The 14,749-nt window shown below is 38.1% G+C and overlaps 1 protein-coding gene across 1 annotated transcript in view; it reads right to left on the bottom strand.

Moving 5' to 3' along the window:
- Nucleotides 1-74: 74 nt before the first annotated feature.
- Nucleotides 75-14,749, bottom strand: part of LOC117952781 (glypican-6-like) — an 82,662-nt gene continuing 67,987 nt past the window's right edge. The window contains exons 7-9 of the mRNA XM_034885308.1: nucleotides 3,037-3,173; nucleotides 1,972-2,147; nucleotides 75-1,209 (exon numbers count right to left, since the gene is read on the bottom strand). Coding sequence (XP_034741199.1) covers nucleotides 998-1,209; nucleotides 1,972-2,147; nucleotides 3,037-3,173 — 525 coding nt within the window. The 3' untranslated portion in view covers nucleotides 75-997. The remainder of the gene's footprint in view (nucleotides 1,210-1,971; nucleotides 2,148-3,036; nucleotides 3,174-14,749) is intronic.

Below are 14,749 nucleotides of genomic sequence, written 5' to 3'. Positions count from 1 at the left end.
ATTGGCTGCTTAGAAATTAAGTGTTAACGAGCAGTTGGACAGGTGTACCTAATAAAGTGGCCGGTGAGTGTATATTGGTGGCACCTTCTTCGTGGTAATAAAGTGCTCCATATAAATTCAGTCCCAGCTGTCTATTCCTAAAGCCAAGCTTGAAAAAACAGTATGATATGAGAATATTTTGCAGAAAAAGGTTGCAAGGCAAATGTGTGTATATAAATGTCAATCTTATCTCTTTAAACAAAATGTGAGTTCTAGCACAAGGCGAAAGTTGAACAGAGCAGATCCATGACCAACCAATTATATACTTAACCGACTGTCTCGCAAAAGGTCATGGTTGAAATTACTGTAAAACATATGATGAAGTGGCAGCACTGATCTAAAAACAAACACAGATTTATGAGGACTTTGATGAATATTCAATAGCTTCTCATCATAAATCAATAATTGGCACATGATTTAATGACTATGAAACAAGGATTCAATTAAAATTGTAGGTGGAAACCATATGTTCCTGAATTTTCTGTCAATATCCTTTGTATTTGTTTCAAAATATAATGTTAACACATGTTGAACGTATTGTTCCTCTTTCAGATGAATCAAATAACCACATTCTCAACATTTTTCAACACAAACAATTTTTGCATTGAAAAATATCAAAACAAACAAAGTGCGTGTTATATTTTTCCACATGGAGACCTACATTAATACCTGCCATTGTGCAAGGAATCTCTGAAACAGAGTTTGTCGGCATCATTGTTAGATGGTGAAGTGATGCCATAAAATGTCAAGTCTAAGGTTGGCACTGCACGATCTTTGGGAAAGTGGGAAATCATGATGCATGACTGCTCTCTTTTTTCAGAGCAGACTCCTCTAGCCTCCAGGCTGGCAGCCTAAATACTGTCTGTTTGACTGTAGCTCCAATCTGCCTGAATACAAAAACTGCAAAAAAGACAAAGAAAAAAACCCTGCTATCCATGTTTAGCCAGTTCCTCCAGCATTATCTCCATTGTCGGTGCAGTGCCAGGGCTGAGAGGGCCAGCATGGTTGGCAGGGCTACAGAGGGTGCACGGAGCGGGGCAGAGTCATCCACAGGCCCCCTCCGGTCGGCTTCCACCACCGGGCCTTCGGTGGCAGCACCTATGGTGACCATGTCTGTGGAGCAGACCTCTGTGCAGCCACTGCCACTGCCTGAGCCGCTGCCTTCATCGCCTTCAACAACATAACAGAACACAAGCCATGAGCACATCACTGACAAACCATAAGTCAACAATTAACAACAACTAAACTGTTGCTTTAAAGCTTCAGTGTGCAACCTTTTCCACAGTCAAGTCTCTTTCAGCTCCTTGTTTTTATTTATGGAGATTTAACAATAAAATGCCATATACAGTACAATACCAGTCTGTATCTGCTTATAAGTCTTTGCTCTCTGTAAATCTCAATACAACTGTACCAAATCCTAAATCTGTGATGGATGGGCTGTCTTCATCAAGTTTCCACCTACCTTGAAGAAAACTGGACCATCATGTTTTTTTTAACACACTGCCAATGTTAGTTATTTGCTCCTTCAGAGCCTCTTGTGGCTTTCCTGATAATGATTACCTCTGACTCAAGGTTAGGTATTTCAAAGTAGACAGCTTATAAAGATGAGTGGCAGGTTGAGGCATGAACTTGACCAATGGTCAGACGAAAACTACATATTTCCTGCCCTAAAGCAACACTAAATAACTTTTCCTGCTTCTGTCCCCCTACAGGTTGGAAGCGGAATTGTCCCATTATGTCTCATTTGAACTACAGATCCGCTACCCGATCTGGAAAATTTACATAGTGCGGTTATAGCCGGTAGAGAGCCAGAAAGCAAATGCAGAAGTGCTGTTCACCCTGTTACGAGTTTATGAAGTACTGAAACGATTTGGAAAAATTATTTTTACATGTTGTCACGTGTGTGCATGAGGAAAGTGACAAGTTGCTTACTTGAGTCTTGAAAGTAGATATCATTGCCATTGTAAGCATTTTTCAACTTGTTGGTCATCACCCTCAGAGCCATGATCTGCTGGCGGATGAAGGTGTCTGGGCGGGTGATGTCCACACCCACCTCAGGGTTATTCAACTGGTTGGTCAGTCCATCCTTTTGAACTTCAGGGAAGTACCTTTAATACATACAATAAAATAAACGTAATAACTTATTTTGACAAGGAGCTTGTTAAAAGGACAAGGAATCCAGTGAAAGATCATTAGTCAATCAGAAAGAATATTTGTGAAAATAGACATGCGCATTAAAAACTTATCAAGAGTCTGAGCTCTCTCACGTGCAGATTATTCTCCTACATCTATAAAAACAAAGAGAAGGCTAGAGAAAGAGTGACTGATACACACATATTTTGTTGTTTAAGCCATGGGTCAATTCTCATACTGCACTCAAAAGTGGCTATTTGAGGTTAAAACAGTTTTGGCAGTATTTGACCTAAATAGCAGCATCTTCCACACCCAATACCAATATACAGGGTTGAATGATCAGCTTTAAGAGTTATTCGGGTAATTAAAAATAAGAATGAATAAAGTCTTTTGATCATACAGTTGATGATATGAATAAATGTAGCACACATCTATTAACTGTGATCCCATGCTTGCGAGCATTTGGAGAAAAAATACTTTCCTTAAAAAAAAAGAAAAAAGAAATCAGATTATCAGGGACACACTATGCTGGCATGAAAAAACACAATTCCATAAATAACATTGACACAAATGCAAAAAGCATTAAAAAAAGCAATTGTAATTATCGTAAAGGGTGAATGCAAACCAGAGTGATCAACTACGGTATTAAGTCTTTTAGGGACCAATTTTTATTTGTTCAGTTGATTAACAAAGGTCAAAGTATGCCAAGCTCTTGCACAGCCTAGTTTAATTCAGGGAAAGTAAGTAATCTGGTCTTTGATTTTCGGATTAGACTGATTAACATTAGTCAGGTTGAACAGACTTTGGACTTCTAATAACCTTTTATAGCAGCCTGTGTTAGCCCCCAGGCCCTGGTGAACTCACCTGCCCTTGGTGTGTCCATTCCAGCACTCGTCATCACTGGCATTTCCAGCGGTCACCCTGTCCTCCATGCACATAGCCTCAGGCAGATTGGACCAAAATTTCTTTGACAGCTTTAGTTTCTCTTTTATGTCAACCACCTAAGCAAAGACAGGTATTGTTATACATGGGAGTAAAAAAAAAAAAAAATATCCAGTCTTTGGTCCAATATAGCATTTGCAGCTGAAAATGATGCATATGCAGAGTACATAATACAGGAAACATGTACAAAAAAAAAAGTAAAAAAAACAATAATCGAATGCACATTTGTACACAATTTCTTTAATCAAACATTATTTATTTCGAGCAAGAAAATTAGAAAGAAATTTAGTAGTGTGAATGAGGCCTTTTCTTTTAAATGTTAATAACAAACCTAACATTCCCTATTCCTTTATTTAAGCTGTAGCCCCCAAAGCATTACATCACTATTCCTAATTACCACATATCTGTTGCAGAATCATCTGAGAGAAAATGCAGACGGTAAAAGATATCCTTGAAGTGTCTGATGTATACTTAATGACAGATTCAAGGTATACAAATCTAGCATTTATGTCTTAACAGAGCTTTAGTCTTTTAAAAAAAAACTCTCCCTTACTCAGTATACAGCTCATTTCTAAACTAATTTTAAAACTGCCCCAGTGTCACTTATTACCACATCTTATCAAAAGGATTACAAATCCTTAGGATTTAACCCTGAGACATCTTAACTCTCTCCGACTCCGCCAAAATGATTTGGGTTTAATTTTCCCTCCCTGTTGACTATCAAATATTTGCATCATGAAAAGTAAGACCATGCAGGCTCGCAGCAATAATTTAATCTTGAATGTCAGACTTAAATGCTATTTTGCATCCCGGCCATGTGACACAGTCAGATATCGTTTTCTGACTTGAGCCCGTTGAACTCCAATCTTTCATCAAACACAGAATTTGACATATTTCACTGAAGCTGAGGGAAAGCCTGATAGCAGCAGGTTGGCCCCATTATCTTTTTCCAACTGACTTGCTGTTGGCTTACGTGAAATTGTAGTGAACCTGAGCAGAACATGAAAGGTGCTGTACTGACTGTGTGACGCTGCTGTAGGCCCCAACTCTGCTTTTGATGTGTTAATCCTGTCACACTGATGCCAAAGCACTTCAGCAGCTCTGATATTGCCCAGAGGGTAAAGGCTGCACTCAATGCAAGAGATTGACTGGCAATGTTTGACTTTACCTCAAACATTAAGTTTAGTTTAACAAGTGAGAGATTCCCAGTTTTTTTTCTCAGGATCAGGCAAGAACCTGTAAAAAGTGTGAATTGAACTGGGAATGACAAAAATTAGCACCTTTCCTAAACATGATACTGCCATGTTTCATGTGACTGAAAGTAGATTAACAGTCAACTTATATAATGGCTGAGATGACTAACAATGTTTTAATAATTTTATAATGTGCAGTATGGACACACAAAGCCATGTATCCATTATACAGAGTGATTGAATGCTTTCCATTTCAACCAACGACAACACACACATAGCCTCAGCAGTTATATAAAAATTTAAGATGAAAACTGAAAAAAGAAAATTAAATATTAGTACTTGATTGATCCAGAATGCCTTAACATGTATGATGCTGAAAGCAAAACATGTTTAAAAAGAAGAAGAAAGTATAAGCCTTTTCTCACAATAATAAATATGTCTCTGGGAAAAGTCTGCATTTCTCTTCATTGGGCATTGCCCATGAATAAATAATACAACTGCAACAAGCAGCCATGGCATGCAACCGGCTACAATGTCCACTAGATGGCACTATGTCTTTGAGAAATGGGGAGACAGATGAGCAACCAGAAAGAAAATACAGAGAGAAGATGAGACGTTTACTAAAGAAGTTTCTTTCACATCAAACTTTACATTCATATGGATCTCCATGTGGTCTATAACAGAAAGACTTGTAATTACCATGGAAACAGTATGAAGTAGAAAGACCAATGAAAGACTTACATACAAACAATCTACAGTTTAAACATGAAAGTATCATTCCAGTGTAGAATATCATAGTGCATTTGTTTTCAGTGATATTCTAACACTGACTATTATCATGAAGTGGGATAGCTATTTAAATACCTTACGACATTAAAGTTATCAGTGTGTGTTATCTGGTTCAGTGATAAGGGCTGACAAGGCAATTGATAGAAACATTTACTCACTGGATGTGCAAGCCATGGCCATTTGCTTTACATAAAAGGGTTTCCTTGAAAGGACCTCATGAGCTCAAGTAAAATATTAAAACTTTGTCAAGATATTCATCTTAAGGTATTACAAGTGCTGGGGGAAACAAATGTAAATATGCAATAACTGTACAGGTGTGTTTTAGTGAATGCAGTCTTCCACTGATAGAATAGAATGTTTTAAATATGACTATTCTTTTACCCCACACAGTAGAGTTGCACAATTAATCGCATTTTTATCAAAATCGCAATATGGACTAGTGCCATATCCAAATTGCAGGGGGGCTTAATATTTGTTAAAGGCAAAATATATGTCAAACCATTCTGAAGGAAGTATTGTGAGGCTGCAGAGACATCCTGGGCCTACAAATCCTATCCTACAGACTAAAGGAAAACATCTTTGTTTGGCACAGATTCTCGCAAAAATCACACTACATGACTATAGCAAATTTTTAGTTGTGTTTCAGTGAAAATGAGAATGATGATCCAAAACATTGATCATTCCCTCCAATATCCATGAATCATATTGCAATGGCAACATAGGTCACAATAATTGCAATTTGACATTTTCCTCATATTGTGCAGCCCTACCCCACACACAAACATATTGGCACACACACACACACACACACACACACACACACACACACACACACAGACAAACACACTCCCACTTGTGATTATGGTCGCATATCCAAATTCTGTGATTTTAAAATTTTAAAATGAACTGTAGTTTACCTTTATGGTTTGATCCAAATTATCGCATAAACTAAATAAATCACTAATTTGCCCATCTGATGGATGAGTGTAACACTTTACTTTAACTGACTCTAAAGTATCGCAGATTCAATCCTGTCGGCAAATAACATTGAAAAAAAAAAACTTAACACTGATCTATTTTCTCTTTAAATACTTTCTGACTTCCCAACCCCATGTATGGAATTCAGCCTCAACCCATTGATTCCTACTGAAGATACAAACAAATATAAAGTTCCACTATCAAAAAAAGTATTGCTTTTGCTTGGGACTATTTTCAGTACTGGATTAATACACAATTGGTAACCAGGTGAGTATTTACAACAGCCTAGATGACAGCCAAACTTATATGTGGGATTGACTCAAAATTAAGTACAGTGGTCGTGTTTATGTCAGGAAGAAACAGACTACTCATGATTGGCTAATTTATGTTTTTCATATTTAGTGACAAAAATGCAGCTCCATGGCACAGAGAAGCTTTGGCTACAGAGATAATCAAAGGATTAACTCATTGTTGGTTTCTGTCTTTTCTTGTGACTTAGCGAAAACGAGGAGAGATGCATGATTAAGCATTAACTTAATGAGGATAAAATACTGCAGCAAGGTGTAGTTTTCTCAGCTATATTTTTTTCTCTTCGGCTCTCCATCGTCTACCTGCTTCCTGTCACAAACCATATATTATTCCATGCTGTTTCTCTCTCTCTCTCTCTCTGCCCCCTTGCTATGACTTTTGTCTCTTCTCTCTTTGGGCTTTTGTTCCTGTTACCACAGTCCTAAGTAAAAGTGAAGATTTCATGGCTAGCTGACCCGTGATCTTAGACAAGACTCCTATTTTTTTTTTTTTTAAAGCCCCTGGTCTTTCTTTCAACTGTGATATAACAGTGTGTGCTCAGACGTCCCTGGACTGTTTAGCATCTGTCCTCTCCCATCTTTTCTCCTCGAAGAAAACAATGGAAATGGGCTGTGGAGCATGATGGCAGTGGCTCTTAATTTTTCTGCCACTTAGTACATGATTCATCTTCTAATAAGAATTAATTTAATCGTACATGTAACAAATCAATCATCTGTAATGTTCTTCTCTCTCTGTGTCCCTGGTCTGTTTCTTTAGGAACAGGAAAACAGGATGTTTACTAAACAGATAATGCTCAAAACCAAAGATTAATTCAGCAGTAAACAGCACTAAAAAGTAGCCCATAATGTATTACAGGTCACACAGCTTAGCGTGCCATGATCCAGACCTTTTTTGTTTATTTGTTTTTACCACAAATAAAATCCACACAAACATACTGGATATACAGAACAATGTTTACCCACTGTAAATACATAATCAGCTTGAATGGACAAACATTGGGAAGTATTGCCAAAGAATAATTATTTCTAAAAACAACAGTATGAATGAATGAGATAAAGGCATTAGCAGGCTTAAGGTCTTTTTATCCAGATATTCAAAATATTTCTTGTATTTGAGCGCACACAAGCAGGTCTTGTGTTTTTTTTCGGTGAAGATGGTGGCAGATGTTTGCCATCTTTCTATGGGCTGAAATATGTGCCAACAGAAACTGAACTTGAATAATTTATATTTGAATTTTAATTGCTAAACTTGAATAATTGCATTGAAAAACTGAAATTGAATCACATAACTTGAAAGTTTAATGTTTAATTTGAATCATTGCATTGAAAAACTGAATCTGTATAGTATAGTTTGAAATTTAATTTATAGTTTGGAACTGAAATCTATGAAATCAAAATCAATGAAAATTCAACTCTATATATCTTCACATTCAGTTATCATAATTCCAATTTAGTTAAAAAATTCAATTCCAAGTTACTGTGACAGACATCCAGGTACTTGAAGGATGAAGGAAGAGCAATCGAGCGCAGATCAATGTGTATCTTTCGAGCTCCCAGTTGCAGAATTGGAGTGGCATCGCTGAAGGCGCAAACATCATTTAACTCTTAGTATCTTAAGTGTTTGCTGTACATTTGTTGTCACCGTTAACATGTTACATTAATGTAAAGCTAAAACGCTTTAATGCTGGTGCAAATTGCTAATAATAACGTAGATACATCACGGTGGCATTTTCGTCTCTTTTTATACACCGTTACTGTATATGCGTAACGTTAGCAGAGATTTAGAAATTGGTGGGAACATGGTGTCTGTTAAAGCCCTTCTGGAGGTGTGAGTTGAAAGTCTGTCGGACAGGGGCCTCCTCCAAACATTCCCAATGTACCTGCATTACCTCTTTGGGCTTGCCAGGTCTGTCCAAAGTCTTCCCCCACCCCCTGACCCAACTCACCACCAGATGGTGAACAGCTGACAGCTCCGCCCCTCTCTTCACCCGAGTGTCCAAAACATACAACCTCAGGCTCCTTCCCCCACAGAGAGGTGACATTTCACGTCCCCAGAGCCAGCCCCTGTTGCCCGGGTTTGGTCCGTCGAGGTCCCTGACCTTCACTGCCACCCATCTGGCAGCTTATCGACCCCCAGTGGTTCCTCCCACAGGTGGTGGGCCCATGGGATGAAGAGATAGGCGCCATGTAGCTTTTTTGGGATGTGCCCGGCCGGGCTCCGTGGCAAACCCGCCCACCAGGCGCTCGCTGACAAGCCCTCTGTCTGGGCCTAGCTCCAAACGGGGGCCCCGAGCTTCCTCCGGGCAGGGTCACTCTATCTCCCTCTCTGTGATTCAACCAGTCTTTGTCTGGCCCCTCAGCTGAGACCACTTTGCCATGGGAGACCCTACCAGGAGCACAAAGCTCCGGACAACACAGCCCTCGGGTTCATAGGGACACACCAACCTCTCCACCACGATAAGGTGATGGTTCCTGGAGAGGTTCAATTCAATTTCAAGCTACACTATTCAGATTCAGTTTTTCAATGCAATAATTCAAGTTTAGCATTCCAAATTCAGATAAAAACGAAATTATTCAAATTCAGTTTCTGTTGGCACATATTTCAGCCCGTTCCTTTCAGCTCAGCACAAACATGTGAGTGAACTGTACTTTGACCAGTGGTTTTCAGATGCCCTTGCCTATTCTAAGATCAAAAGCTGACGTGTCACTGGCTTTCAAGCTGCAGTCACACTCCTGGCAACAACACAATGTCAGCAGCTTAAGCTCCTATCTGGCGGTGGGATGATGCCTATACGTACTATCTGCCTTTATAAAAAAAAAAAAAAGTGGTCCAACTGTCTGTAACGTTTACTCTCAAAAAAGCATCACGCTCACAGCACCACTGTGTTCAGCTGTTTGTTCTGTCAGCTGGTTCTGTCGCATTCACAAAAAAGCATTCCGTCTCATTCTAGTTATAAGACATGCATCTGGTTTAATTACCAATTAGTCCTTTTTCCAAGCAAGCAAAATCTGGGGATGTCGCCGCTGCTTGACACAGAGCAAATCCGTCTGCTGCAAGTCTGAGCTAAATTAGTGCATGTTCAATCTAATCATAGACTCTGCAGCAGGTCTTACCACCAAACCACAAGGGGCAGAGAACTCCTCAATCAACTTATTTTCCCTGGCAACTGCTGCTCCTGTCTGTATTAAAATAGTTTGTAATTGAGATCCAGGAAGAACACTGCATTCGTATCAAATGAAAGAGGTCAGGGAGTTGGTTCGGCTCATACCAAAACCTTGGCCATGCCATAAGTCTGTCCCTGACCAGTGACCACTTTGAGGACAGGCCTGAATAGTTTCTCACAAGGAGGAAGGCCACAGTAAGAATAACTCTGCCTCTTCATCAGGTTATATTATTGACTGAGCCAGCCTTAAAAAACTAATACAATCTTCTCTCTAAATCTGGGTGCACTATGTGGTCATATAACCAACTGATCAACTGCCACAGTGTCGAGTATCAGGGTGCTGACGCCTTGTGGGTGCATGTTCCTGGACACGGCAATTTAATCTGGTGTCTAACACATCATAAAGTCCTCCACATTGGTTCAGGTCTACTCATAAAGAGCAGGATTATCTCATCCACGACCTGCCATCTGGATTCCAAAGCACTTTTAGCACATTAAAAACTCTGTAAAGTAGAAATAATATTGGCTAGCCTTAAGCATACCCAGTAAATAACCTCTGTGATAATGTTTTGAGTAGCGGTTGTGCCCCCTTTTTCAGGTCTTGTTTTGTCCTTGTTTGGAAACATTCACCTCAAAGGAGACTGGCAGTGTTGCTTCAAGCAGGTAACTACCAGAGTGCATATAGATGTGGGCTGCTTTCATCCAATCAATATCCATCAACAGAGGGCAAGAGCAAATACATTTCCCCTCTATGACTTCAAAATAGATGAGACTAGAAAGAGATTGCCCAGCTGTTTATCATGCAGTACTCACACAGATGGGAATGGCAGGGCTCCAGACTAATGTTTTTTACTAGGAGCATTCATAGACTGTATATTATTGGACAGTGCATGTGTGACATCACCCTTTGGTATGTGGAGATCTGCTATCTGTCGTAGAGTTTGCCATTACGGGCGCCGCCATCCTGGTTGCAGATGTGATGATTTCAGACGAGAGGGATGAGTGACGGAGGAGCGGCTTACACTCTACGTTATGTTACACACTTTCACTGGCATTAACATTATAGCCACGCCCTTAAACAACCTCCTGCTTTATTGCCAATTTTAAAATCAACGAGACCATCATTTAAAAACTTAACGTCATTCTGTGTTGCAGAAGACTTAAAACTAGCAATTGAGACAATAAACTCATTATGAAAATGTTAACTGAGGTAGTAATAAATCAAGTGAGAAGTGGGTCACTTTCTCTTCTTCTACATAAACAGACCTCCTTTTGCTACTGCATGTGTCGCCCCCTGCTGGAATTCAGATAGAATGCAGGTTTAGGGCACTTTCACCTTTGCAGTAATTCGCCAAACTGGATGCGTTGTCCATTAATATTTACAGTCTAGGGGAGTGCTGTAGTCCATAACTGAAGGTTTTAGGTGCACAGTTAGAAACTTAAGGGGCGCATATCTTAAATCGACCTGCAACTTTTTCCATTTTCTTATGAATACAAAAACTAGAATGTGTTGCTGTTTAATTTAAGTTCACATGCAGTTTTTAATGATACAAGCCTTCTGTGATGTTGCCAATGTATGAACTTTGGCAAGAAAATAAATGAACCTCAGCTGCGGACCCCTACTCATTAATGGATTATGGACGGCAACATCATGATTTTGACGGAAACATGGTAACAACAGTGCTGTGCATTAGCATGTGCATGTTTTGCTTGGTTGACTTTTACGGGCGATGATTGTGAAGCCACAACAGTGAGACAGCAAGTGTAGATGATGTTACCCACACAGTCGACTAATCAATCACAGCCCTCCTTCTCTCACACACATTGGCCAACTCTTGCAGACTTGTGCTAAAAAAAATAGTCAAATTTGCAGGTTGAACATGGTCGCAAATTGTGAGCACTTGGTTGCAGTCTGGAGTCCTGGAATGGTACACCAAAGCAAATTATACTTAGAAAACAGCATAAACATTTGCAAACGTGGTTGGGTATGACGGTTCTGTCAAACTTCTGCTGCCAAGCTACACTACATGTGATCAAGATAAATTCATTTTTAGCATCATTGTGGGCCATTGCTCTTTTTTCAACTGCCAGCTGGAGCCGCCCGCCCTTCTTGTTTGACTACAAATGATTATGTCTGAGCATAAATCTGCCACAGCAGAATTCTACGACTTTAAAACGGACATCAGGAGAAAGCGTCAGCGGTGGCAGTGCATATATCTATTTTATATCTCCTGGTGACAGCACTGTCAGTGACAGCACTGTGAGATTGTTAGTATGCTGCTTCCTGGGAGTGGATACCTGACATAAAGGGAAATTCTATTGTATTTCAAAAATGGCCATTATTTTGCATTTGTTTTGATTTGGGTTTTGAACTTTAGCGGAACTGCTGTAATGTACATCTTAATGGTATATTTGACAGAAAGTGGGGAGGGGAGACAGATACTATTGAGTCAATAAAGAAGAGTATTTATCATTTTATCAGTCTTACACATAGCCTAAGATTTAAAAAAAAAAACTGCTTCCTTGAACAATAAAGTTAGTTTATATAACTGCTGAAGTACATTGTATTGGAGTTGTCAAATTTCTTTTTGATTCTTTTAGTGAGAGAAAGCTGAATTATTCACTCAGGTCTTTGACACCCTAGAGGCATAACTTCATTTTCAACTTTAAACAATCTTCATGAAATAATTTATCATGCCTTCAATTTAATGTGACAGTGAATCTCTGTGTACCTTGAAAAAAAAGAAGACACAAACAAGAAAAAAGATATTGCTGGTTCCAAAAATAGCAGAAGCTATGTTGTAAAACGCATAATTACAAACCAACAACTTTGGTCTCTTTAGGCCAATTTAATCAGGTTTGATGACTCTTGCTTTACTCTAAACTTGCAGCTATCCCTTGTGTATGCTGGCCGACGGGGCCAACCGCACTGCAACTTAAACACTTTACCACAAGCAAATTAAGAAAAGATCTTCATTAATTTCACAACACATGCGCAGCATTTATCAAACTCTACATACAACACAACCAAATGCATAAACATGCTGCAAATATAGAAATGATACAAAAAGAAAAGCACACAATCCCCAAAACAACTGCATCCAGTTTACACAACGGAAGTTCTCCAGGCCTCTAGAGGGAGCGCTAAGTGGAACAGCTGATTTTCGACCCCGCAGGGAGAGAGTGCTCCGCCTTTTTATTACCACAAGTTTACAGACACGTCTCTGCTGATTGAGTATCCTCTGTGACATTGGCCAATAAACTAGAGACACGCCCACCAAACGAGAGAAATCTTTTCTTAAACATAGAGTTCATATTTATTTTATTTTATTTTTAATTTAAAGATTAATTTACAAACATTCAGTCATCCCAGTTCAAAACATAAAATTATAAAGAAAGAGATTGCACCTTAATATGAGACCAAGTAACAGAAGTATTAATTACACTATAAATGGATCCATGAAGGGAACAAAACAAAAAAAATGAAATATATAAATAAAAATGTGACAGATTTACAAACCTTGCTAATGATATTGACAACAGATGTTCTTAATTAAATAGGTTGGAGTATACTGTATATCAGATATAGTTATTACTAATTTAAGAGAATGAAAATACATGTCAATTTGAATTTGGAATAGTTAAAACATGGTCTAGAATTTGAATTTTGATTCATGAATATGAAACTTCCCTAATAAAATAAAAAGATTAACAATATTACATACATTTCTATCTTTACAATCAAAATATGTAATAATATGTTTCCCTTCCAGTGTGATTGTATGTGTTGTTTTAGAAACCTTATAATTTTCAAAACCCTTTCAGAATGTAATACAAAACCGTAAAAAAGATGAGTTAACGATTCTTACTCGGTCTTACAAAAACTGCAATGATTGTCAACTGGCATGAATATTAAAATAAAAAAAGTTTGTATTATCTGTTTTATGCAATATTTTCAAATGTAATTCCCTCACTTTATTCAAGATACAATATCAAAAAGCCACGCCCTATGCCAGTTAATGTAATTAAAATGAGAATTCCAGAAATATTTCCCACAAGGTGTCATATTCTTTAAAATTAGAAAGCATTTTCTAATGTGCTTATTGGTAAAAAAAAACTGAGCTATATTCTTTGAAAGTTATTCGGAAAGCCTTCACTGAGAAAGGATTCATAGTTAAGTAATTGGCTATTACAATCAAAAAGGTCCTTTACGAAGATAATCTCTCTATCTATCCATTTCTGCAAATAGAGTGACTTGTTCCTCTTAGTAATGCATTCATTATTCCACAAGATAGACTTGTGTGGAGAAAAGTTATGGGAATGACAAAGCTTCCATGCCAAAAGAGCTTGTTGATAAAAATGGGATAATTTTAACAACAATCTTGTAATATTGTAGTTACATTTCAACAAAAAATTAAGACCACCTACATTATTAAAAATGTTATTGGGAATAAAGTACCTTTAAACACTCTGGTGCTCTCAAACATTGCTTCAACTATTTCACATTGAAGGTGTAATTCAAGTCCAAAAAGTCCAGAAGTTTAAATCCACCTTCATCCTCAGAACCAGAGAGCAATGCTTTTTTAAATGATGGTGTCTGTTTTTCCAAACAAAATTTGTAAATATGGTACTTATGTATTTACATGTTGAGAGAGAGGGCAGGATAGATAAATCTTGAAATCCCTTCTGCTTAAGTTAAAATAATCCTTCCTAAAATAGAAATGTCTCTTTGAAGTCACAAATTCAGTTTTGTTTTAGTCTTCTTTAGTTTAGATGAAAAATTAAGTTGCTGACGTTCCATTTAGTCACCTATAATGGACTATCACCAATATTATTATCACCAATACCTAAATATTTATTAATTTTTTTAACAGGTATATTAAACATTCTTTCCTCTTCAGTCTGATACAGACATAGAATTTCACATTTAGATTTGTTAAGTGTTAAACCTGAAGCAGCTGAAAATTGGTCAGTTTGGGATATAGCATATTTAATCTGATGTTTGTTGCTCAAAAAGAGAGCTGTATCGTCCAGTAGTTGAGTTACTCCAATTTCCTTCCCAAAAATAGACAAACCTTTAATAATAGGATTATGTCGAACATGTACTGACAACAATTCCACCACCAGCAGGAACAAGAACGGTGAAATACAGCAGCATTGGCAAACTGACCTCAGTACAGGAAATCTATGTGTGGTGTTAACA

The sequence above is a fragment of the Etheostoma cragini genome, chromosome 11 (genome assembly GCF_013103735.1).
Source record: "Etheostoma cragini isolate CJK2018 chromosome 11, CSU_Ecrag_1.0, whole genome shotgun sequence".
Lineage (NCBI taxonomy): Eukaryota > Metazoa > Chordata > Actinopteri > Perciformes > Percidae > Etheostoma > Etheostoma cragini.
Note: the sequence above shows the minus strand (reverse complement) of the source record. Positions and strands in the feature narration are given on the sequence as shown.